Raw genomic sequence first — 25,490 nt, 5'->3', positions numbered from 1 at the left:
TCCATAGGAATATATTGAGTCCCACAGTGTATGTGTGAGTCAATGCATCCTCAACACTTCAGCCACTAAAAATGTAGTTGAGTATTTAATATATGCATAACAGTAATACAATAATCACCCTGGTCAATGGGAAGAAATAAGTTAAAGAAAATTAATCCTGCATTCTGTGTGTTATGCCTTTGGATGCTGGCATCCAAAAGCACAAGTCATATAGATCTAACCTAAGACTTTTAACTCTTTAAAATGTGAATTTACGAGGGGATTACTGATTTTCAAATGCGCAAAATCTCATAGTCATTACATATTTGCTTCTATTGTTAAACATACATTAGAATGAGCTGAACTTTATGCAGATTGATTGCTATGGGATTTTGTTGGTTTGCCCTTTTTCTATTTTTTTTAAAAAAAATGCCCAACCCCATAGTCATTACAGATATTATTTTAAAAAAAACGTACGTTTATTTGTAAAAGTCCCTATTCTTACACTTTGATCATTGATACATTATCTACACTTGTCAGTTGGAATTATTTTATCTTAGGTGAGATTATCGCATATATTACATTATTTAGCAGAGGTGTTTATCCAAGTATTAAGTTATTGTTTCTCACTTGGAGAGACTTCAGTACTTGACATATCCGGTCTTCTGTGAATATGTAATGTTGTAATTAAATCCCTATTCAGCTGATGGACATCAAATAATCACTGGGAAGAAAATTACTGGTTTAACCTCTCCGAGAGGCTAGTTACAGAGTTGGATGGAATATTTATTAGCTATGAAAGACACCCTGAATCTCAGCAAGCTGTAAAATGAAAGCCGCATCTCCAGCAGTGCAGCACATATGTGGTATCAACTACTCAAATCTATAATCAGGTACATAGGGATATAATGACTATCATTAAAATTATTTAGAAAAATGTAAAAAAAAAATCAAGCCTATGTTAACAAAATAAAGGCAAATATGGTATTTTCTTTTTTATCCAATAAAATATATATAATTAAAATAATGTCTCTGCCATACATTTGCACGGTAGACTTTGATAAAAACTTTTTTCCTGACTGTGGTAGATAAGAGAAAAATCCTAAGTTGACTACAACTAACCCAAGTGTCCCATTCCCATTTTCATGTTACACTTAATGCACTATTGCAACCATTTCTTTTTTGTACTACTCCAATGTCTCGAAAATAAAAAATTAAGCAGCTTTGTGTTTACAGCTCCTATGCAGAGCTAGGTGTTTCCATGGAAACAGACTACACACAAACTCAGTGTGTTGTCTGTTCATACCTACATGTGTTACTCTCTTTCATCTTCCCCTCTCTACAGATTAGCAAAAAGAGAAATAGAGGGAATGAAGTAATACATGACTGGAGGATCAGACTACACACAAGATTTGTTTGTAGTTTTTAACCATAGAGATACAGAGTACTGCATAAAAGCTACAGACACAAATCGGCAAGATATTTTTAATCAAGAATAATTGTAAATTTGCTATAGCATTTATTCTAGATGCGCTGGAGCAATAAATAGTTGTAAAAGTGTACATATCCTTTAAAGGGTCCAATAAGATAAGATAATGGGATTTAGAAGGGTCCAACCATTGATCACCAATGATCATTAGTGAATATCTTCCTCTAATAATATAGTGGCTCTGAATGAGTTAAGAATCTGAAGAATTTTTTAGTTACAGTAACTCAAAGGAAGAAAATATCCAATGATCACCAGTTCTCGAATGCTGGAACCCTGCCAAACAAACTTCCCAATTTAATCTTTCTGTTACCCTGTGAGTATAGAAGTCACATCTGAATATTCAGGTACGTATGCAGTTAGCCTTAAATGATTGTCCTTAAATAGAAACCATCACGAAATACACTTCATTGAAACATTTTAATAAACATAATCTATAGCTTAATAATGTCTTTATAAAGTGTTTATCATTTTAACCCCCCTCAATTGATTTGTTACAGTGTTTTTGTACTATCTTATGCCTTGGACCTAAAGCTATTCTTATTTTGGTGACAAAGTTTCAAAACAGTATATGATAGGGTGTGACGTCCCAATAAATAAATCCGTTTACATGTAATAGATAACAATGTTGTATATTTATGATGGTTTCTTTAAAGGATTGAAATGCTGGTGAAAAACGTTAAGATGATGCATTTGGGTGAAACTACTAGCGACGATCCATATGTGCACCTGCACAGGAATTATATGTTTAAAGCAGCACAAGCAACATATTGAGTAAGGGGAAGCAAATGGTTAGTGAAACTTAAATTCAATTGTCATAATGAGGGTTCTTGCAATATGCCAAACTTATAAAGCAACTTTATAGAAACTTCTGCAGCAGGTTTAATAGCTGAGGCAGGTAGTCTAGCTTTGGAGGTCTGGTAATATGGTGGTTACCCAATATCAGCATTTATAAGGACTTTGTACAATGTAGTAGTATATTATTAGATCTGAAATCATACTATTTTGCAGATCCTTTACATTTAATATGCAGAAACAAATAAAAATCCAGATATTGTTACTGTACGTGTGCTGAGCTTATAGAGATACCTTTAACATTTGATGCAGTTCACGGCAATGGCGATAAAATGATAGAATCAGCTAATAAGACAGCTCACACAAATACACAGAGGGTAGATATAGTAAACTAGTCTAACTAGCTGGATCTATCATTATCTAGTTATGCCCATGGATATTTACAGCTGCTTGACAGCCACACCTCTGTATTCAAATATTTGCTACTTGCCATAAACAGGTCCAGCCAGGTACGAGAACACACATTTATTGTAACCTGCAAAGTGTCTTCTCCTACCTGGCCAGAAGTGTTTGGAGAAAGTAACGCTCAGAGGGTAAACTGGCTGTGAAACAGCTGCCAAAAGAGACATTGATTGGCATACTTACAGTCTCACCACGTTGTCCAGGGTGGCCAGGCAACCCATCCTTTCCAGGTGGGCCCTAAAAACAACAAATATGAGCCTATTAGAATTCCACTATAAAAGATTTGAACAATTATTATTTTATCCTCAAGTCTTTTTATTATAACTTATTACTTACGACATGCTCCATATTTTCCTTATTCTATAGATATGCAATTCCATACAATATATACCAGTTTGGTAATAGCATATTCTATGTACTATGTTTAGTTTGGGAACTAACTAGCAGAGTATCTGGTCTATGTACTAAAAATATTTTTCATACTTTTTAGAATAGATTACCTAGGAAAGATTGTAACACAAAGTATTCCCAAAGCAATGGATTCAATGATACAAAGGGCTAAATTCTCAAAGCTCACACTAAAGAGTCAATATTGGTACAGATCTTGGATATTCGACTTTCAATAAACCTACTTCTGTCTTATTCTGCCTAAAAAATCTCTGATGACTGTAGCAATACAAAGCAGTGGGCCCTATATTTAGTTATCTAGCCAACCATATTGTCAGTTTTCAATATACGCGGCCAGAGGAAGACCTCTGACAGCCATATTGTGAATTAGCCACTAAGTAAAAGCTTTAATTTAGAACATCATATCTAATCTTGCCTCCATGTGGTCAAAATTAAGGATCATCTTGTCCCATGGGCTTCCACATTTGTTGACCACCCTTTTCTAAGTGCTGAGCTGACATAGTAGATAACCTATCCTACACAACTAGTAATAGTTAGTAAGCATAAATCTACGTTCCTTCGGCAGAGGTAGACATTTTATATACTTACAGGGGGGCCTTTTGGTCCTGGGAAACCAACTGGGCCCTGTGGTCCTTGAGGTCCCTAGGATGCAATGGAAAAAAAAAATCTTGCTAAGTGATGAAACATTTAAACGTCGTCTAAAAGACATTCAACAAAATTAGCAAATAGTTAATGTATCAAGTGAGGAAATTATATTACAGTTAACATTTCCCTATAACCACTAAAATAAATCTTCCCTTAGACACTGCAGTAATTATAGTAAATGAAAGATCAAACAGCTGTAATGTGTATCACAATGAAATGGACAGGAACATTGCACATTCCGAGAACTGCGCTCCATAGTCTGTTCTGCTCTGCTACATCTCTGCACACCCTGCTCCGCAGCAAGGACCTTGAAAAGTACCAGGAAAATAAGCTTTGCATAGACATTTTACAGATCATACTGTGGGATTTGCTAGGCTAATGCTGCAGAAATGTGTCCTCAGGGAATAAGGGTAAACTAGTTCAGCTTTTCATCTTATCTGACCATTAAATCACAGAATAGATGACCTACAGCGATGAACATGTAAGGGCAAATGATTTTGGTGTCAACTCCTGGCTGAGGTGTTCAGTAACTAGTCAGCGGTCCTCTGCAACATGACTGAGGCTGAGTTCATATCTGCGTTGTGATTTACGTTTTTCTGTTCTGTCATTGTAGACTGAATTCAAGCTGCGATGGACACCAACGGAGCCCAATGGAACCCACTGACTTATAACGGGTGTGTTAGTTTCCCTTACGGTGTCTCTATTTTTCCCAAACAATTAGCGCTGCATGATGTACTATTTTTTCTGTAAGGTGACAGATTCTGCAATGGAGTCTAAGTCTAAGATAGCATTGGGAAATTGGTAAAAAAAAAGTTAGCCAATTTTCGTTTTTCTTGATTTGAGGTCAGCTTCTCGCAACTGTCCCTCAAGAATTGCATCAACTTCTATTGGAGTAAGAGCAATTAAGAAAACGGTATAAATGGAAAACTGGCCTTGTTGTCTATAGCAACCAATCATAGCTCAGATTTAATATCTTAAACCGCTCTGGAAAAATTAAAAGGGTACTGGGACCCTTACCGCTGGGACCCCCACTGATTGTCAGAATTGGGTTCCCAAATCTTCTGTTCTTTCTCACTGCTCGACTGCTGTGGGGAGGACATTGAATTAAACAGCGGTCAAGCATGCGTGCTGCCACTCCATTCAAAGCATATAGGAATGAATGAAACAGCCGAGTGCAGCGCTCAGCTGTTTCCGTCGGTCCCGTAGACATTTATTGGAGTGGTGGTCGCATGCCTGATTGCCGCCCCATTCAAGCTTCTCTTCACTGCGGGGGGGGGGGGGGGGGGACGGGACGACAGCGATCAGACAATCATTCATGACCTATCCCGTGCATAAGTGATAATTATTGATTCTGGTGCAACCACTTTAAAGGTAAACTGTGATTGGTTGCTATGGACAAATCGGGCTAGTTTTTTTTATATCGTTTTTATGAACGAAGTCTAATGTTTTATGTAGAAAAAGATTTTATTTCACTACTACTTAAGTAATTTGCGCAGTGGTTAGAATAAATGAGGAATGAAACAACTATAATGTGTCGTTAAAGCACAGTTTTCGATTCTAAGGCCTGTGCCAAGGTCATGGTAACATCTGCAATATAATGCCTGGTGCAAGTGACTTGGTCATTTCTTTTTTTCTTGCAATAGTAGTAATGTGGCATGAGCATAATCCAGTAGTTACATTGGCTTGCAACTTTCACCTGTAACTACTGATGGCAATAGTGTCAAATGGGGGACAGAGAAGCATTGGGGATGATTTATCACAACTAGTGCAGGGGGTTGCAGCTCTTATTTTCCAAAGAACCTCTGAAAAATGAGAGATGGAATCTGATTGGTTATTGGGGGTAGCTGCATTTCTTTTCCGTTGCACCCGTTTTGAGAAATCACTCCTATTCGGGACACGATACATGCATATGTGTGATGAGGAACAATGGCCCACATTTATCAATTAGTTTACGTCAGCCTTTTAATGTATTTGGGACAAATCACTTCAACTATCTTTTTTCTTAGACCGGCGTTATAAATGCCAGTCTTACTAAATGTGGGCCATTGTGTTGTTGCCAAAGTTGCAGTGAAGTGTGGGCCTAAACTATTGAGACTTTCATCAAGCTATTATCCGGTGCCATGGGGAGAGGGTTATGCCATGGGCCAGCCACTCTACATTGGCCAGGGTATTTAGATACAGGACTATGACAATAAACTGAATCTTTGTCCCAGGTGAAGGAAATCCTAGCTGGATCTGTATAATTGGTCGCAATGCTTACTAGGTGGTCAACAATAGATCAGGACTTAGGAGCCCCATGTAAATGGAGATAAATAAGAGCAAACTTCTTTATTTCAGCAGCGACTCAGTTTTTCTTTGAAACTTATGTCCATATGAAGAATGTCTATTCTCAGAGTTAACATCGGCCTCCTGCAGGAAGTTGCTGCTTCTCGGTGTCTCACTCAACACTGTGCAGATAATTACAATATTCTGCATTCTAATGAGGACTGTTGTGAAGCCGCAGATAAAGTGTTCTCTGACACAAGAAACGACAACGCTTCATGAAGATAAGGGGAAATCACTGCATTCCCGTGACATAAATACATAAGGGCAGGTTCAATATTCAATGCTAGACTTATAGAACTGAAGGAAGGAAAATCAAGTGACCAACAAAGGAAAAGAACAGACATTCTTACAGATGTAACCCTTGAAATTTACCTCAAAATCATGCACATTACAAATTCTGCTGTAGCTTCTTAGCCACCGTATTTACAATGCTGCCGCAGAATGTGCACAGGGTTGTAAATTGTCATATGAACACCATTGAATGCTTATATCAATTATTATTATTATATATTAACCACTATTTTAGACGTTAATGACCAAGCAATTTTTTTACGTTTTTCCATCGTCGCATTCCAAGAGCTATAACTTTTTTATTTTTGCGTCAACATAGTTGTATGAGGACTTGTTGCTTGCGGGACAAGTTGTATTTTTTAATAGTGCCATTTTGGGGTACATATTTATTGATTAACTTTTATTAACTTTTTTGGGGCGTAATAGAAAAAAAATTTCGCCACTCTTTTTATGCGTATTTCATTTATGCAGTTTACCGTGTGGCATAAATAACATAATAACTTTATTCAGCGGGTCGTTATGATTGCGACGATACCAAATTCATATGGTTTTCTTATGTTTTACTACTTTAACACAGTAAAAACACTTTTTTTTTTTCAAAATTGTTTTTGTGTCTCCATATTTGAAGAGCCATAACTTTTTTTTTTTTCTGCCGATGCAGCTGTATGAGGACAATTTTTTTGCAACTTGTAGTTTCTATCGGTATAATTTTGGAGTAGATGCAAATTTTTGATCACTTTTTATCACTTTTTTTGAAGGCAGGATGAACAGAAAACAGCAATTCTGGCATTGTTTTTAATTTTATTTTTTACAGCGTTCACCGAGCGGGTTAAACAACATAATAGCTTTATAGTTGGGGTTGTTACGAACGGGACGATACCAAATATATGTACAGGGGAAAAAGTGTGTTTTTAATTTTTTTTCACTTATTTATTTATTAATAACTTTATTCAACTTTTTTTTTACTTTTTTACTAGTTCCACTAGGGGACTTCACTATGCGATCATCAAATCGGTTTTATAATACACTGCAATACTTCTGTATTGCTGTGCATTACCGCCTGTCCGTTTACAACAAACAGGCAGCTAGACCATGCCAGAGGCATGGCCTAGCAGGCATCCACTACAGGCAGACCTGGGGGCCTTTTTTAGGCCCCGGCTGCCATAGAAGACACTGGCACCCTGCGATCTCATAGTAGCTCTCTCCCTCTCTCCAAAATCACTCAGATGCGGAGCTCGCTATTGAGCATCTAAGGGATTAAACGGGCAGATTTCGATCTACCTGCTCGAGCAGTGCTGCCCCAAGTTCTCAGCTACCTCTGGTAGCTGAGAACAGGGAGTTTTAACTGCTCCCGGCACTGCAGATTTATTCTGATGCAGCGCTGTGAAAAGGCGTATTGGCGGTCACTAACGGGTAAAAGGGGTTTTCCCATAAGTGACATTTATGACATACCCACAGGATATGTCATAAATGTCAGATAGATGCGGGTAGCGCCTCTGGGACCTGCACCTATCTCTAGATTGGGGACCCCTTAACCCCGATCTACTGCTCTGTGTTGTGGCTGAATCATGAGATTCCCGACCATGAATTACGGAAAAAGCGTAGTATAGCGTGGTTCTGAATTGATAGAGTTGTTGAGTTGTGCCAAAAGACAAACCCATCTCTGATGCATTGACAAATCAGTTCTGCCACACATACAAGTGTTTATGCATTTTTTTAAATAACAGCAGCCACCTTTAAACCTTCAGGTACTACTTACCCTTTCACCAGGTGGGCCGGGCGGGCCATCGTTTCCTGCTGTGCCCTAAAAAAAGAGGATAAAGAGTATGTCAAGTAATGTGGAACAGAGAATGACAATTGAGACATTACTAGTAGTGTCTATATGGCATAATACTACAATGATGTTGTTTTCTAGATTTCAAAAGAATTATTGGCGTGATATGTGCTGTATTATATGTGTTATATTTCCATTCTGTGTGATGTGATATGTGATATGTTTTGTATCACCCCACCCATATAGTATAATTTGTTTTACTTATAATTAAAACATTAACCTTATAATTCCACACAAACCCAATGCATAGTATGACAGAGCCTTGATAGTTACCTTAGGACCTGGTTTTCCAGTAGGACCTCTAGGACCCCGAGCGCCCCGTGGACCCTAAGTGAAGAAATAAAGTAACCTTATGAGACTCCTTTCTCCCAAAATACCATTGTTACTACAAAGTTTAGGATTTAAAATTAGTATCTGACCTTTTTAGGTGGTCAGAGAAAAATTCTACAACTAGGATAATATGGAAGCACACTCACCGTTGGACCTCGTTGTCCCCTTGGACCTGGCTTGCCAGCAACACCCTAGTGGAATAGCAATGTTTATGTTAATAAAATACGATAGAAAAGTTTAATAAGAAGTCTTTTGTTCTTGTACCATAACAGTCAAACATCTTCTAATCCAGACTGGGGTATATGTTGGTCTTTAGCTGAGCTGTAGCGGAACTACAAATGGTTTAGCACATACAATGCTACCGCATTTACCAGAAGAATGCTCCTAAAGATTTTTTATTACGTTATACAAGATTGCAGTCAGCAGTGACTACTTCTAGCAAACCTGAAATTATTGCAGAGGCCAGGATGCTATCTGTTAAGTTTATCATTACTTACATTTCAAGGATATGTGATCTTCAAATGCATTTATATACACTGTCAAATGGGATCATTTTATTTCCAATTTAGTGCAATAGTCAGAAGACTTCTAGAAATCTCTAAAATGCTAATAAGACTGCTATATCTTCAAAAACAAAACTTGCTCTAAGCTTGAAGTAAATATAGTGTGAAAAATGATATGCTTCTAGAACCATACCCGAGCTCCTTTCTCGCCATTGGCACCGTTAAATCCAGGGAAGCCTGTAGATCCCTATTAAAATGCAAAACATAAGATAATTGGGTTTGAGAAGGTAAAATAATTGATAAATAGTCACTGAAATGTCTGCACAATTGCAACCTAAATCTGCATAGATATAAAAGTGATTGGTCCATTATGTATGTGTAACTTTCGGATCGTGATTAGAGGGGTCTGCCACAGCTTTGCTTGATCACATTTTTTAAAACCTCAAATATATGTCAAATCGATTTTACAAATTCAACATAATAGCAAGCGAATTGCAATTTGATTTACAAATTGAAGCAGTAAGCGTATGAGATCATACTTAATAGGATTACACAGTAAAAACAAAACAAAAAAAAACTGGATAGCTATTTGATAGCTAGGCGATGCTTCACCTAGTGCTCACACAAGTTACTACAAGAAGTGCATTCAATGAATGGGAACATGCAAACTTCCTTATATGTCTATCTGCTGATGAGATGAAGTGACCTGCACATTAAAATAATCTCTTACCGGAACTTTTCAGATCCCGAAAGCATAGAAAAGATCAGAACATTTCATCAAACCTGCTGTAAGTCAGTGGAATCAATGAAGGTTTCACTTAAGTCTACTTCAGAAAACTCATTAACATAGAATATACTTTATTCTGAAGTAGAATCCAAGTCGAATGTGAATGGAACCACATTGACTAAAAGCTTTTAAAGTGGTCAAATAGAATTGCTATCAAGTCAGTTGATATATCCCCATTTTACAATAAGCTGCAAGTGCTTGATTTCACAATATGGGCTATGCCTATGTTCTATACAGAAGCATATAGAAGTATTCATTAAAGGGGGTTTTCCACAATGGACCTTTATCACCTATCTACCGGATAGGTGATAAATGTCTTATCGCTGGGGTCCCACAACCGATCACTAGAACCGATTCAATATCTATGGGGCTGATGGAGACAGCCGAGTACAATGCTCCACTGTTTCCATCAGACATTGAATAGAGCCGTGGGCTTGAGACCCCCAGTCTAGTGATCGGTGGGGTTTCCAGCCATGGGGCCTTAAGAGATCAGACATTTATCACTTATTCTGTTGATAGGTAAAGGGTCATTGTGGGGGAAACCCCTTTAACTCTGTCCATGCCTTCACCCCCTCCTTGAATTAAGAAATACAACTTTTTTCAAAAATATTTAATTGTAATCAATCATATTCAGACGTACAGTATATGATCATCACTCAATACACATTAAGGCTTCGCTCACATCTGCATCGGGGTTCCATTCGTGGGTTCCGTCAGACCATTACTTTCCGTTAGCAACCAACGCGGAAGAAAATGAATAGCTAGTAAGCATTCAGTAAGGCCTGATTCACACGAGCGCTGCGCATCTCGGACATGAAAAACTGCCGTTTTTCACGTCCGAGGTGCATCTGTGCTCAGCGCTGTGGGACGCGATGTCACGCATCCCCCATAGTTGAGAGTCTATGGAGGGATGCGTGATGCGCGAAAAGAACGGACATGTCTTATTTTCTCACGGACCCTTCAGACGATCCGTTGAAACAGCGGCTGTGTGAACGGCCGTATTGAATTACATAGGTCCGTGGGATGGCCGCTGTTTCAACGGCCGTCCCACGAATCAGGCCTTAAACTCAGCTCTGCTACTTCTGTGCTATACCAATGGATAATGGAAGTCAGTGAACATAGCAAAAAGTATAACCATGCCTGTAAAAGTTCCGTAAAATAGTGCACGGTCAGTTTGTAATACATCAGTGAATGAGAAAATAGTAAATAATGGTGACACTTGCACTTTATTTTTTAAAAGAACAGCTATAGTATTGGACTCTGTTTCCAAGCCCCGAAGACTAAGATGGCAGAACATGTAGAGACGGTAATGCACTTTATCCAACTCATCCCCATTCTTGCAATAACTGAAGCAGTAAATTAAGCTTTGGGGACAAAGAGAAAAGCGGCGGACTCGAGAGAAGAAAGTGCTTTGTTCTCAAGTAAGAACATGATTGCGAAGCGGCAGAAAGGATTCTGCGTGTTGTTTTATGTAAAACAGAAGCATCTGGAGCAACCCTCCTGATACACAGATCTGTTTGTTCAATGGAATAACAGCAGAAAGACTTTGATCTCAGGATGTGGCAGAAAATCTCTGCAGACTATTGATGAACAAATACAGGACAGAAAGCAATCGATGTGACAGCCATGGTGAAAGTGAGGGGGATTTGCAGCAGGTCAGGCGGCTGTACAAATACAGAGAGGACCGAAAAGGGCCATTGGTGACTCCGTGTCACATAAAGCTGCACAAAAACACATGACATTTACAGGGAAAGTCTCGCTTTACACTGCTGGGAATTTCAATTCTATCACATAGGTAACTACACTTGCGCTTTCTTCTTTTGTCTAGTTCAAATTCTATTCCACTGATTCTTGGTTATAGCTGTTTCTAGAAAGTTGTGTAGCAACTGGTATTTCTGCCAATCTAGCTCGCCAAGGGTGGTCACCCAGCTTTCTAGGCTCCGGAATATCAATCTGTCTAGTTATGCGGAGATATAGGCTATGTTCAAACTCGGCAAAAACGGCCCGAAAATGCCTCCCATTGATTTCAATGGGAGGCGTCGGCGTCTTTTTCCCGCGAGCAGTAAAACTGCCTCGCGGGAAAAAGAAGCGACATGCCCTATCTTCGGGCGCTTCCGCCTCTGACCTCCCATTGACTTCAATGGGAGGCAGAGAAAGCGTATTTCACGCTGTTTTATGCCCGCGGCGCTCAATGGCCGCGGGCGAAAAACGGCGCGAAAAACTCCGCGAAAATCGGCGTGTAGGGAGAGGAATATCTGCCTCAAACTTCCAAACGGAATTTTGAGGCAGATATTCCTCCTGCAAAATACCCCGTGTGAACATAGCCTTAAGAGCCAGAGATATGTCCCTTTAGAACGAAGCAGATTTAGCATACAGGAATCCCGTCCGTGGAAGCTGTAATGGTGGACATATTGTTTGTTGCCCAGCTTTCCTAGAAACTGTTAAGGCTGAATATACTATCTGTACAACCAGGGCAGATGCCCACCTTTGAAAATTGCTTCCTACTGTCTGTCTGTCTGTCTCTGTCTGTCTATCTAATATCTATCTAATATCTATATAATATCTATCTATCTCTCTCATATCTATCTCTCTCATATCTATCTCTCTCATATCTATCTATCTATCTATCTATCTCTCTCTATCTATCTATCTATCTATCTATCTATCTATCTATCTATCTATCTATCTATCTATCTATCTATCTATCTATCTATCTATCTATCTATCTATCTATCTATCTATCTATCTATCTCATATCTATCTATCTATCTATCTATCTATCTATCTATCTATCTATCTATCTATCTATCTATCTATCTATCTATCTATCTATCTATCTATCTCATATCTATCTATCTATCTATCTATCCATCCATCCATCCATCCATCCATCTATCTATCTATCTATCTATCTATCTATCTATCTATCTATCTATCTATCTATCTATCTATCTATCTATCTATGTATCTATCTATCATCTAATGCTCTATCATCTATCTATCTATCTATCTATCTATCTATCTATCTATCTATCTATCTATCTATCTATCTATCTATCTATCTATCTATCTATCTATCTATCTATCTATCTATCTATCTATCTAATGCTCACAAGCTGTTTACTACCTATATTTGAAGTAGATATAACACTCTGTACTGTCTATTTCTTTTTAGCTTGAGTTATGGGCTCTGTGCAATATTACTACTTTATTGTTCCTTTGATATTTCCGGGATAGTATATTATTATCATTATTCCTTATGGAATTGCTGTCCTTGTTGCATGTGCCATGTGCATCTTCATTTGTGCCTGAAGGGCATATTTCCCTATTATCTCTGTTTAGTACTGTATTGATACAACATTATTTTGACATTTGGATAAATAAAAAAATAAGCAATTTTTTAGATTAGACGTTTTGTGCCTTTATTTGTAGGTTGTGTCTGACTTGGGTGATGTCCTATGTAATTTTTTGAGGACATTTTGTAGATTATGTGTCTATCCCATTGCATGAAAGGGATTTAGCTAATTACTTTTATGGCGGATTGTAAGGGAGACATACAGTAAGGGAGTGCTCTATGCTGACCTTTTCGAGAGCAAGTGGCCCATATACTGTGTCTGCCCCTGCTTTTCCACGTGCATGAGATCTAATAGGCATTCAAGTCGTTTTTATTGAAATGCTTAAATTAGGTAATTTTTATTTATCTCTTATATTCAATTTATTTTCTAAGGTTGAACATTTCTGATAACATATATGTTAATTTCAGCTTAATTTCTTACCTTTGGACCCTGTCTGCCTGGGTAACCGGGCAATCCTGGTACACCGAGCTTGCCCTAAGTAAAAACAGAACAAAAATCTGATTATTTAGAATTTATATAAAAATACAAATATCAGATTTCAATTACCAGTCCAACCTGTCCTAAAACAACTTTATTAAAAAAATCTACAAAGAGATATGAAATGAATCAGTGTTCAATCTTGATCCATAGAAATACTGCTTTCTTTTAAGAAAAAAATCATTAATAACTTTGCATCAAGATAAAAATCCATCCGTTTTCCATAAAACCAAAATGCACCATTCCTGCGTATAATTCAAGTCTTTTACATGTTTGATAAGACACTAAAAGATTTGTTTCAATTTTTGTACTAGACAAGAAAACAAGCGCTGATGAGTTGGGTCCCCTGATGCGTACTGCAAGTGTCGGCAATGAATAAAGCTATTTACCATTAAGGATGAGGCAGAAATTCAAGTAATTTTACAATAACACCATATAAATAATATGCTGAATATGGCACGGCTCCATCTAAATGCTCCTGGCCCACAGAAATAAAAGCAGGAAATATGCCCGCCAACTAATTTCATTGACACCAATTGGCATAATATGTGGCATCATGTTGCATAGTATCTATTTAAAGTACTAAATTAACACATTTTTGTTGCATCATCCCTCAATTTCCATTATATGTCATCACAACTTTAAATTTCCCATTTATTTCACCTGTAACCCCCATCCCCCTGATGTAGAGCCCTAGTTGCAAAAGCCCCCTCTGCAAGTCCTACTGCTATGCCAATGGCACCATGCTCTCCTTATACAGAATATTTCAATATATATTACTCTTTTTTAGGAGGTAATGCCTAACCCCATATACCTAACTAGAGATAGACCGTTTCAAAAACATAATGCAGTATGAAAGAAGAAAATTGCTTATTCCACTGTATATTCTCTTCATCCCGTGTCATCGTCAGCTTGAGCTATTCTTCTACCTCCTATATTTGGTGAGTGAAAAAAAAAGAATGGCTGTTTTACCTTTTCACCAGCTGGACCTGCTGGCCCAGAGTCTCCTGAGGGACCAGATCTTCCTTTTGGACCTTCAGGACCATCTTCTCCTCTTGAACCAAGAGAGCCAAATTCTCCCTGAAGAGGAAATGAGGGAAAGAGTAAATAAAACACATATTCATCACATATTGGATGTGGGACTTCAAAGATGTTAATATTTTAAATAAATTCTTCATGTGACTAAATTTGATATGCTCTTACCCCTCCATAATATAAATGATTTGACCACCAAGGCATAGAATGAAATCAAGGCAACATTCACAGAGTAAAGAAGCTAACCATTTATTTATGGTCAAAACAGAATTTTATTTGACATACTCACCCTGTCTCCTTTTAGTCCCATGTCACCCTTAAATCCTGGAAACCCATCTTCTCCCTAAGATGTAATAAAATCAGAGTCAATAACACCGAATAAACTCATCATGCGCTATTAGTTACCAGACAAAACAATAATACACCACCAGACATATGTGTGTACATACAGTGAAGGAAATAAGTATTTGATCCCTTGCTGATTTTGTAAGTTTGCCCACTGTCAAAGTCATGAACAGTCTAGAATTTTTAGGCTAGGTTAATTTTACCAGTGAGAGAGAGATTATATAAAAAAAAAAAACTAAAAATCACATAGTCAAAATGATATATATTTATTTGCATTGTGCACAGAGAAATAAGTATTTGATCCCCTACCAACCATTAAGAGTTCAGCCTCCTCCAGACCAGTTACACGCTCCAAATCAACTTGGTGCCTGCATTAAAGACAGCTGTCTTACATGGTCACCTGTATAAAAGACTCCTGTCCACAGACTCAATTAATCAGTCTGACTCTAACCTCTACAACATGGGCAAGACCATAGAGCTTTCTAAGGATGTCAGGGACAAGATCATAGACCTGCACAAGGCTGGAATGGGCTACAAAACCATAAGTAAGACGCTGGGTGAGAAGGAGACAACTGTTGGTGCAATAGTAAGAAAATGGAAGACATACAAAATGACTGTCATCGATCTGGGGCTCCATGCAAAATCTCACCTCGTGGGGTATCCTTGATCCTGAGGAAGGTGAGAGCTCAGCCGAAAACTACACGGGGGGAACTTGTTAATGATCTCAAGGCAGCTGGGACCACAGTCACCAAGAAAACCATTGGTAACACATTACGCCGTAATGGATTAAAATGCTGCAGTGCCCGCAAGGTCCCCCTGCTCAAGAAGGCACATGTACAGGCCCGTCTGAAGTTTGCAAATGAACATCTGGATGATTCTGAGAGTGATTGGGAGAAGGTGCTGTGGTCAGATGAGACTAAAATTGAGCTCTTTGGCATTAACTCAACTCGCCGTGTTTGGAGGAAGAAAAATGCTGCCTATGACCCAAAGAACACCGTCCCCACTGTCAAGCATGGAGGTGGAAACATTATGTTTTGGGGGTGTTTCTCTGCTAAGGGCACAGGACTACTTCACCGCATCAATGGGAGAATGGATGGAGCCATGTACCGTCAAATCCTGAGTGACAACCTCCTTCCCTCCACCAGGACATTAAAAATGGCTTGTGGCTGGGTCTTCTAGCACGACAATGACCCAAAACATACAGCCAAGGCAACAAAGGAGTGGCTCAAAAAGAAGCACATTAAGGTCATGGAGTGGCCTAGCCAGTCTCCAGACCTTAATCCCATCGAAAACTTAAGGAGGGAGCTGAAGATCCGAGTTGCCAAGCGACAGCCTCGAAATCTTAATGATTTACAGATGATCTGCAAAGAGGAGTGGGCCAAAATTCCATCTAACATGTGTGCAAACCTCATCATCAACTACAAAAAATGTCTGACTGCTGTGCTTGCCAACAAGGGTTTTGCCACCAAGTATTAAGTCTTGTTTGCCAAAGGGATCAAATACTTATTTCTCTGTGCACAATGCAAATAAATATATATAATTTTGACTATGTGATTTTCAAATGAGCTCGGGATACAAGGACTACATGGGAATAATGTGTGTCAGGGTTATTTGTAAAGATATGCACCCTTCTCGAATACTTGTTCCCACTTGATCTGCTATCTGTCTTGTCTATACCTCTAACGAAATATTAATGTAGAATCTTCAATCCTTGCAGTTATTAGCTCGTATGATTGAATGCAACTGGGACAAGTTTTCAGTCCACTTTTTTTGTGAAAGGTAATCTTAAAATCATCTATAAACTGAAGATATCTGAAAGGTCCATGATAAATTGCACATAATGACCAAGGCTTTAAATTGAATGTCGTAGATAATAACAGATCTCAAATAGTAAGTCCTAGCTCGCAGTTCCTCGGAGAGCTATAACACTAATATAGAGAGGAAGCACTAGCAGGATTATGGTGTGTTTGCTCACATCTAATGACCACTTGTAGATGGATCAGTACAATAGTATACGGAGCGCCTGCCAGCCGCACAGAGCACATCTCAGGATTAAGTGTTATTAGCTTTGCTAACAAAGTAGAGCTCTGCAGTTTGTCTTGAATTACAGACGTGAAGTGTGAAGAGCCCAAAATTTCTCACGTCTCCGTGCAATCAGCAGTCAGAGGAAGTCTTCAAACAATAACAAAATAAACTCTAGAGTGCTGACCAGACAGCGTCGCAATAGAAAACGCTCACTGTTAATTACTCAAGCATTATATAACTGGTTTTCAATTGGAAACAGGAGTAACGATGGAAGTAATGCTGTTGAGAGTCTATACGTGAAGCCTTCTCTGAAGAATATAATCATAAAATGAATAAAAATGTAAAAATAAAACTCAAACTCTGCTCCTTATTTATATGATGTACAGCACATCCATACTGTAATTATTAAATCTTTCCTGGTTATTTTTGGACCAAAATGTAAAAACACTCAGAAGTATATGCCGTATATTAGGAAAATAAAGTAATGTCTGAAGGTTTAACAGGGGAGTGAGCTGCAGAATGTTAAAATGTGCTGCATTCAATCAATGCACTTTCAGAAAAATACTTATAAATGTATCAAAAGTACATGATGTCTGGAGCAGTGTCTCTTAAAGTTATCCATATCTTAAAGGAAATAATGTTAAGGCATCCTGATATTAAACATATAAGTGCTCTTCATTCTGCCAGGGCATAACAGCAACTTGCAACATTGAGTATTGTGCTTACTATCACCATAGGGATCTATGTTATCTTTTTAAAGTTCTATTTGGTCCACATTCCAACATCGCTGAAAGGGAGGACAACGCAAACTAGTCTCCATGTGTCCGAGTGTTTATAACCCATATTGCCAAACAGTAGGGATATGGGCAGCACAGTAGAACTAGACCTCTAGGGCACAGTGGGTGCCAGCCTCCAGGAATTCGACTTGAAGATTCCCACGGTACAGGCAAAGATGAGGGAGAGAGAGTGTCGCCTCTCCCTCTTGCCTATAACCCATATTGAATATGTGTCTACTGTAATAATAGAAAATGTTGACGTTTTCTCTAAGGACATTCATTTAAGGAGGTGCAGCCGGAATCTAGCCACCATTTAAAGGCATTCTGGAACAAAAATTGGAATACATAAGTCATACATTATTACTGAGTAAAGGCCCTTTTACACAAACCAATGATTGGAAAAACGCTCGTTCCCCATAATTACCATGTGAAATACGGGCAACGATTAGCCAATGGATGAGTAAACACTCGCTCATCAGCTGATCTGATCTTTTATGCAAAATTTAAAGTCATCGTTGTCGGCAGTACATCTCAGGGAGAGGCGCTGCCTACATGATTAAAATGTAAAGGGTCGGGCGATCGTAGTTGATCGGGCGGGCGATCTCGTTGATCGGCATTCGTTTACACGGCCCATGTCGGGCCGTGTAATAGTACTTTACAGATTGGACCTTTCACCACCCTCCACACCCCAAGGTCCATGTTCTTCAGAGGAATCAGGAAATGCTTTCATTCTAGCTTTACTGTGCAATGCTCTTCAGAATGGCTGACATAGTTATCCCTTCTAAAACCCTGCTGCAGGCATAATAAACTAATTTAGATGAGATTATCAATCGGAAACTATCACAGATTTTGACGAAACATTGACTTCAATGTTGGGATGTTCAGTAACTCTAAGTCATGGGCACGAAAGGATGTAAGCGAAAAGTAAAGTATGAATATGTGGAAATTGCTACCACTGGAGAATAACGTTTTATGGATAGTGTACACTTTAATGAAAGGTTCTCTATAAGGGGATCACATATTTCACAAATACTAGCAGCAGATATATTCTCCATAAGTTCATTGAGATTCAAAAAAATTCTATAGAGAAAGCAGCATCAATATGTAAAACAATCCAATTTAGAATTACTCTTCCACATTCACACACAGGTAGAAGACAGACACACATATATAGTTATTATGCACCTTTTCTCCTTTGCCTCCCTTTAATCCTCTGACACCATCAGCACCCTAAAACAAAATGAATAAAATGTATTATCATACAGCCTACAACAGAAAACAATTTTGCTAATACAAGATGGACATAAATTGCACAAAATACATATTTAATCTGATTTATTATATTTTTAAAGGTCTCTGGTTAAGACAACCCAATTTCAAAGACCATATTAGGGAATTTTGAGTTAATAGAGGGGGATCCTTTGTTAGGACTCTCATGTATTAGCCAGAGTGTAGAGTGGTTACAGAGAGCATCTCCCAGACTGTAGTACCCAGCATGTCCATATTGTAATGAACAGCCCATTGATTTCAATGAGAACTGTGTAATGCTTAATTTCCCCTGTGGTGGCACTGTAGGGATATTGAACACTTGCTACTTGATTACCCTACAGATTACAGCTGATGGACACCACATTATCATCTTATTTTCAAGGGATCCTTCTAACAAAAATGAATTGTCCAAAAGTAGAATACCCCTTTAAGACACTGCAACTTTAGTTATCATACTGTAGATTCTGGAAGTGACTATAGACCTGCCAAAAATTTGACTTATCTCGACTAATCTTTGTCTGTATGATCACCTTGAGTCCAGATTAATTCAGATGATAAGGAAATGTCAACAGAGTGACCACAGTCAAGTTTTCAGTTTATTTGTGGTTGGCAGTGAATTGGCAAGTACACATAATGCCTGGTAGCTGCAGGTGTTCACATTAGAATATACTGTAAACCATTAATAAGACATTTTTGCTAGAATACACACGTAACATAAGGCTTAGATTAAGGCCCCATGCACACGACCGTAAAAATCATCCGTAATTGAGTACCGCAATTACGGTCCGCAATTTTCGACTCATTCAATTCTATTGTCCACGGACAACTTCCCGTTTATTTATGGGAAGGTTTCCGGGCAATCGTGGCTTGCGATTAGGGACATGGCTGTGTGCATAGGGCCTTAGCACTTATAAACAAAAGAAATCCTATCTTTATATTTGCTTCAGGCAGGAAATGAGGATTATCACAAAATCAAAATGGCTGACTTGCAAGCCATATGAGCTTTCTAGTGAGCTTTTCAGAACTAAACTGGCTAATTCACTTTGCCTGATCAGTAGATGTTGTAATCCAATGTTATATGTGTCATATTTTGCCTCGGTTCTGACAATAAAATGTTTTAGTATGCTATGAACACAAATGGTTTCATAGGTATCTGGTTTCATAGTTATTGTAGTTTCAATGGAACGATAAACATCACAGATTAGTCATGCAGCAACATCTTAGCTCGGCAAATGTTCGCATAAGCGAGCATGGAGACAACTACACTTGAACCAGTAAATGTTCTCTAATTGAACAAATAATCCCAATAACAGTCATATGTAACATACCTTGACACCACGAGGTCCGGGATAACCAATAGGTCCTTGAGGACCAGTTGGGCCCTAGAAATAAAAGAAAATACACTGTTATCACTGCAGGAAGTGTGAACGTATCATTTAAAAGCAGAGCAGGGGAGAGGAAAGAAAAATAATTAAATATCATCCATACATACATCTAAGTAACTACTCCAACAAATGGCTTCCCTTCTTAACAGAGTCAGGACATCTATGACAGATCCATTTTGAAACAGATCCCAATTAATTCTGATGGATGCTATTGACTAACAATTGATCCGTCAGTTTTCTGTTTCTTCTTTATGGCAAGAATAGCGTAGTCTTCAGTGCTATTCTTGTCATCAAAAAACAAAGGGAAACCTACACAACAAAGACTTGCAATGGTGGGAACAGAGTATAACGGATTTAAGAAAAAAACAAAAAATTTACTATTCCAACAAAGCTTGGTGCATGCAAAAATGATCTCCAAATGCTATGTCAGTTCTGCTAGGCATAAAGAGCCCCCAAGGTCCACACCATCCAAGATATAGCTACACAGCACGACTTGCATTCTCTTCAAGGTGTTAGTAAATGTAATCACTGCACAGGCAGTTTGCAGAATCACACATTTCCACTACCTAGAGTGTATTGGTCTATATGTCATGCACTATATATATATATATATATATATATATATATATATATAGAAAAACAGAGAACACAGTAACAGCACCAGGACTTCAAGGTGGATGAAAGCAGGGTGGATTTATTCACCTCAACACAGCAACGTTTGTTCCTGTTGAACCGAAACGTTGCTGTGTTGAGGTGAATAAATCCACCCTGCTTTCATCCACCTTGAAGTCCTGGTGCCGTTACTGTGTTCTCTGTTTTTCTCTATCTCAAATTGGGGAATTGATTCATCCCCTGGTGACGAGCACATGGCCTGATTTTGGAAGTACTGGAGTGCTGTGTTCATCTATCTTTGAACTATATATATATATATATATATATATATATACACATATATATATATACACATATATATATATACACATATATATATATATATATATATATATATATATATATATATATATTTATTTATATATCCCCAGATATATGTAGGTTTTCTGCCTTTTCGTGGCAGGTGAGCTCACACAATTTGATCAAAATATGCGCTAAGAACCTCACTATTGTAAGTAGAGTCAGCAGTAATGCATATTTATTTATATTTAGTGGCTCAGGTGGCATTAGTGTTCGAAGCGTGATGTCGCCACTTTCTTGTGTGCTATATATGTATATATATATATATATATATATATATATATATATATATGAACTAAATTTGTACATTCTGAATGACTTGCACACCATTGGTAGTAGCTCTTGTGTTTACAGCAATGGAAGCAATCCTTCATAAAGATACAATGTATGGCAGGTGCATATTTATGTATTAATATATAATATAATCAATATCATCAGGTTACTTTACAAAATTGAAATCAATGCTGTTACCTAGAGACAAGGGTTATTCAGCATTTTCCTTTCCAAATACCAACTGACAGTACATCTGTAAATGTTGGCAATTACCTATTAATGGAAAACATTCATAGCCACATTGTCGCCAATAGCAATGTCTTTGCTGTGATTGTCAATGGCTTTTCAAAGAAGCAGTTTATTGAAATGTTCCCAGAACTGCTTCTATGGAAAATCATAACTGCCATACCATATGTAAAAAAAAAAACATAGACTTTACATGCAGTTTTTCTGTAAGAAGATTTACCCCACTAAAAGCAATAGGAAAAAGCCAAAAATGTAGTTTGGGGAAAGAAAAGTAAAACCTAGTTTTGTACATGCAGTAAAACCTCTTTAGATGGCCACCCAAAATTTCAGTGAAAAATTGTATTTTAGAATGGTGGTCCTCTCAAAAAAGAGGGACACCCCCCCCCCAGTACTGGATTTTTCGATACACTGCTAAATATTGCTGTATAATCTCCTCCATCCTTCTGCTTCTATATATGTGATAGATAGAGATAGAAGAGCAGGAGTCTCATCTTCTATGTGTGCAGTGTATAGGAGATATGAGAGCAGTTAGGCTGCGCCCACTACATCAGAGACAATTGAGAATTAGAGATAGACCCTATAGAGGGGAAAACTGCTAAATAATGCAGAATACAAGTCATATAATGGCCAGAAATAGTGTTATTCCTCATGTACACACATATGACTGCTTCTTCTGAAAATCACCTGAAAAGTTAGGAATGTTTTCAGCAGTCCTCACGTCAACCCTCTTTGTTAGTAGGGTTCGCCAAGGGGGCACAGCTACCCTCTTTTGCATGTATTGCAGGGAATCTTTATGCTGTCTAAGGGCCGCAGATAACCTGACATAAAGAGCTCTGCCAGGTGACAAGTATACCAAAAAAATGATGTACTTCATTAGCCTGTAAAACCTATGTGATGTCAAATATTTGAATGTAAAAAAAAAAAGACCAAAGTACCACAAGACTGGATATGAACAGTGAAACAATGTGGCACCTACTGACTATTTGAAGCTCAGTTTTCTATGCCATGACATTGCTACTAAAACGTTAGATGTTTGGCTGCACTATTCTACCCGAGTCTACTTTGCAACAGAGAACGACTTTTCTCTATAACAGATCAATATAGAACAATATTCAACACTCCTCATGAGGAATCACATAGATGAATGCTGTATATATGTAACTGGACATAGGCATTGTAATGAAAAATAATGAAAGATTTTTTGACATGAAAATGGACAACTTGCATTCATCAGTGACCAATGTGCATAATCTAGATTTTTACTACCCTAGCACTAGCTAGAAGAGGTAATTTTATCACAGTATGTATCATTCCATGGTTTCAGAAGCTGGCATGTTATAGGACTCAATAAATAACTAGTTAAGAGCATGTACTATTCTCAGATCAGACATACATGGTCGAGTCCATTGGCCTCTTCCTGATGTTACATGATATACGTGGAAATTATCAATCAAAGAGGCTAGTATAACTGGGATACTGGGTTTTGAAGGGCTAATCAATCAACACAGCCCTCTCTATCCTTTAAGTATAATGTTGAGTGGTCACCCTGAAAAGATTAGTATGTTATAGGGGGGTTTTGTGCACTGACATGCATTAGCAGCATCAATGAATTGTAGAATCCCAATATGACCAAGTCAAACATCTGGTTCATTGATTAAGATAGAGGGTCAAGACATGGTAATGTAAGATCAGCATTGGTTTTAGTTCCCATACAACTACAGAACTTGATTAAAAACAAAAAAAAAATCCCTGTACTTTCTAAATTAAAACCTCTTATGACATTAGAAAACATTCGGAAAACTTACCCCTGCACCCTTTTCTCCACCTGGCCCTTCTTTTCCAGGATGTCCCTAAAAGAAAAGTAAGTAGATAAATTAAATTAGAATAGATTCTTTCTTTACTTTTCTAAAACTGAAACATATAATTATAGATCCACAATATGCACAGTAGTAAAATTATGTCATAAGCTTTCAGAGCATGGAGTCTACTGAAAAAAAAAACTTCAGTTCATTGTCCAGCAAATTTATTTCTTCATGGGCGCCTTTAATGGTATGTTCACCCGGCTTATTTTCGGACGTAATTCGGGCGTTTTACGCCTCGATTTACGTCCGAAAATGCGGCTCGATAGCGTTGGCAAACATCTGCCCATTCATTAGAACGGGTCTTACGATGTTCTGTGCACACGGTCATTTTTTTTACGCCCCGCTGTCAAAAGGTGGGGGGTAAAAAAGACGCCCGCGTCAAAGAAGTGCCTGTCACTTCTTCAGACGTAAATGGGGCCGTTTTCCATGGACTCCATGGAAAACCAGCTCCATTTAACGTCCGGAATGGACGCAGGAAAAAGCGCCTCAACATGCCATTACGGCTGAAATTACGGTGCTGGTTTCTCCTGAAAACAGCCCCGTAATTTCAGCCGTTACGTACGCTGCCGTGTGAACATACCCTTATAGAAATCGGGGAAATTAAAAAACTGCAAACACAAATTCATAGCATGGTATTTTAGATTTCAGTTATATTAAAATAATGTTTTCTAGACTTTTTGGGATTGCCACAAAGCGAATAGATATAGGAGGAAGTAATTGGGCATGATTTACTAAAGGTCAAGAAAATATAAATGTATTTCTGTGCCTTGCTCCTTATTGCTATTACTAACTGGCACTAAAAATAAAGTAAAGCTAAAAGGATAAAAAGTGAAGTGATGTAGCAAAAAGGTGCCTAAATAAAGAAATAGATTGTAAAAGTAAGTGAGCTGTGCCGATTTTATGTCATAGTTATATTTATTTACAAGGCAATAATACTGATCTAAAATTCACATTAATAAAATACATTTTAATGCTACTCCCTAAAATGAATAAATCTTTCTATAAATTACATTTTCCAAGCACCGCCTGAAATGCAGGTAACTTTATGAGTTATTTACCAGTTACTGAATTTTTGCTATTATTACATATTTAGTCATTCTTATAAAGAATATTTGTTCAGTGAAGCTAAGTAAATTCAGTGTGTAATCTGAAAAACCTCAACATCGTAGAGGAGCCATGTTCACATTCTGCAGTACCGGAGCATGTAGGCACAGAATATCTGGCACCCTAGACTCTAAACCATTAAGTAGGACACACCTTAACACATGTATGGCTTGAAAACATGTTTGCTGCTACAAAATAAAGCAGAATTTCTCACAAAATCTATAACCCTCTGATGCCTTCTCCTTGACCCTCCCGATGGCTGCCTTAGGCACAGGCCTACTGTACCTTTAGGTAAATCCAGCCCTATGTAGGGGTACAGTAGGGCTGTAGTATTACCAAAAAAAATTACATAAAAAAGGGGCAAAAAAAAGGCATTTTTAAGAAAGATGGACTCCATGAGATCAGACCTCTTCCGATTTCATAGGGAACAAGATGCTAAGCAAAGAGCCACTCAATTCCATGCTTTGTTTAGGATAAGGTGTCAGGGATTTTCAGTAACAGACGTTTCTGAGTGGTCCTG

At 38.0% G+C, this 25,490-nt stretch overlaps 1 protein-coding gene across 2 annotated transcripts in view; it reads right to left on the bottom strand.

Annotated features, from left to right (window-relative positions):
• Nucleotides 1–25,490, bottom strand: part of COL11A1 (collagen type XI alpha 1 chain) — a 162,838-nt gene that overhangs the window by 44,491 nt on the left and 92,857 nt on the right. For both annotated transcript variants that reach the window (XM_075833368.1, XM_075833369.1), the window contains 12 exons: nt 23,810–23,854; nt 20,457–20,510; nt 19,045–19,089; nt 15,003–15,056; nt 14,651–14,758; nt 13,622–13,675; nt 9,252–9,305; nt 8,702–8,746; nt 8,499–8,552; nt 8,151–8,195; nt 3,719–3,772; nt 2,906–2,959 (listed from right to left, as the gene is read on the bottom strand). In XM_075833368.1, coding sequence (XP_075689483.1) covers nt 2,906–2,959; nt 3,719–3,772; nt 8,151–8,195; nt 8,499–8,552; nt 8,702–8,746; nt 9,252–9,305; nt 13,622–13,675; nt 14,651–14,758; nt 15,003–15,056; nt 19,045–19,089; nt 20,457–20,510; nt 23,810–23,854 — 666 coding nt within the window. The remainder of the gene's footprint in view (nt 1–2,905; nt 2,960–3,718; nt 3,773–8,150; nt 8,196–8,498; nt 8,553–8,701; nt 8,747–9,251; nt 9,306–13,621; nt 13,676–14,650; nt 14,759–15,002; nt 15,057–19,044; nt 19,090–20,456; nt 20,511–23,809; nt 23,855–25,490) is intronic.

The sequence above is a fragment of the Rhinoderma darwinii genome, chromosome 7 (assembly GCF_050947455.1).
Source record: "Rhinoderma darwinii isolate aRhiDar2 chromosome 7, aRhiDar2.hap1, whole genome shotgun sequence".
NCBI lineage: Eukaryota > Metazoa > Chordata > Amphibia > Anura > Rhinodermatidae > Rhinoderma > Rhinoderma darwinii.
Note: the sequence above shows the minus strand (reverse complement) of the source record. Positions and strands in the feature narration are given on the sequence as shown.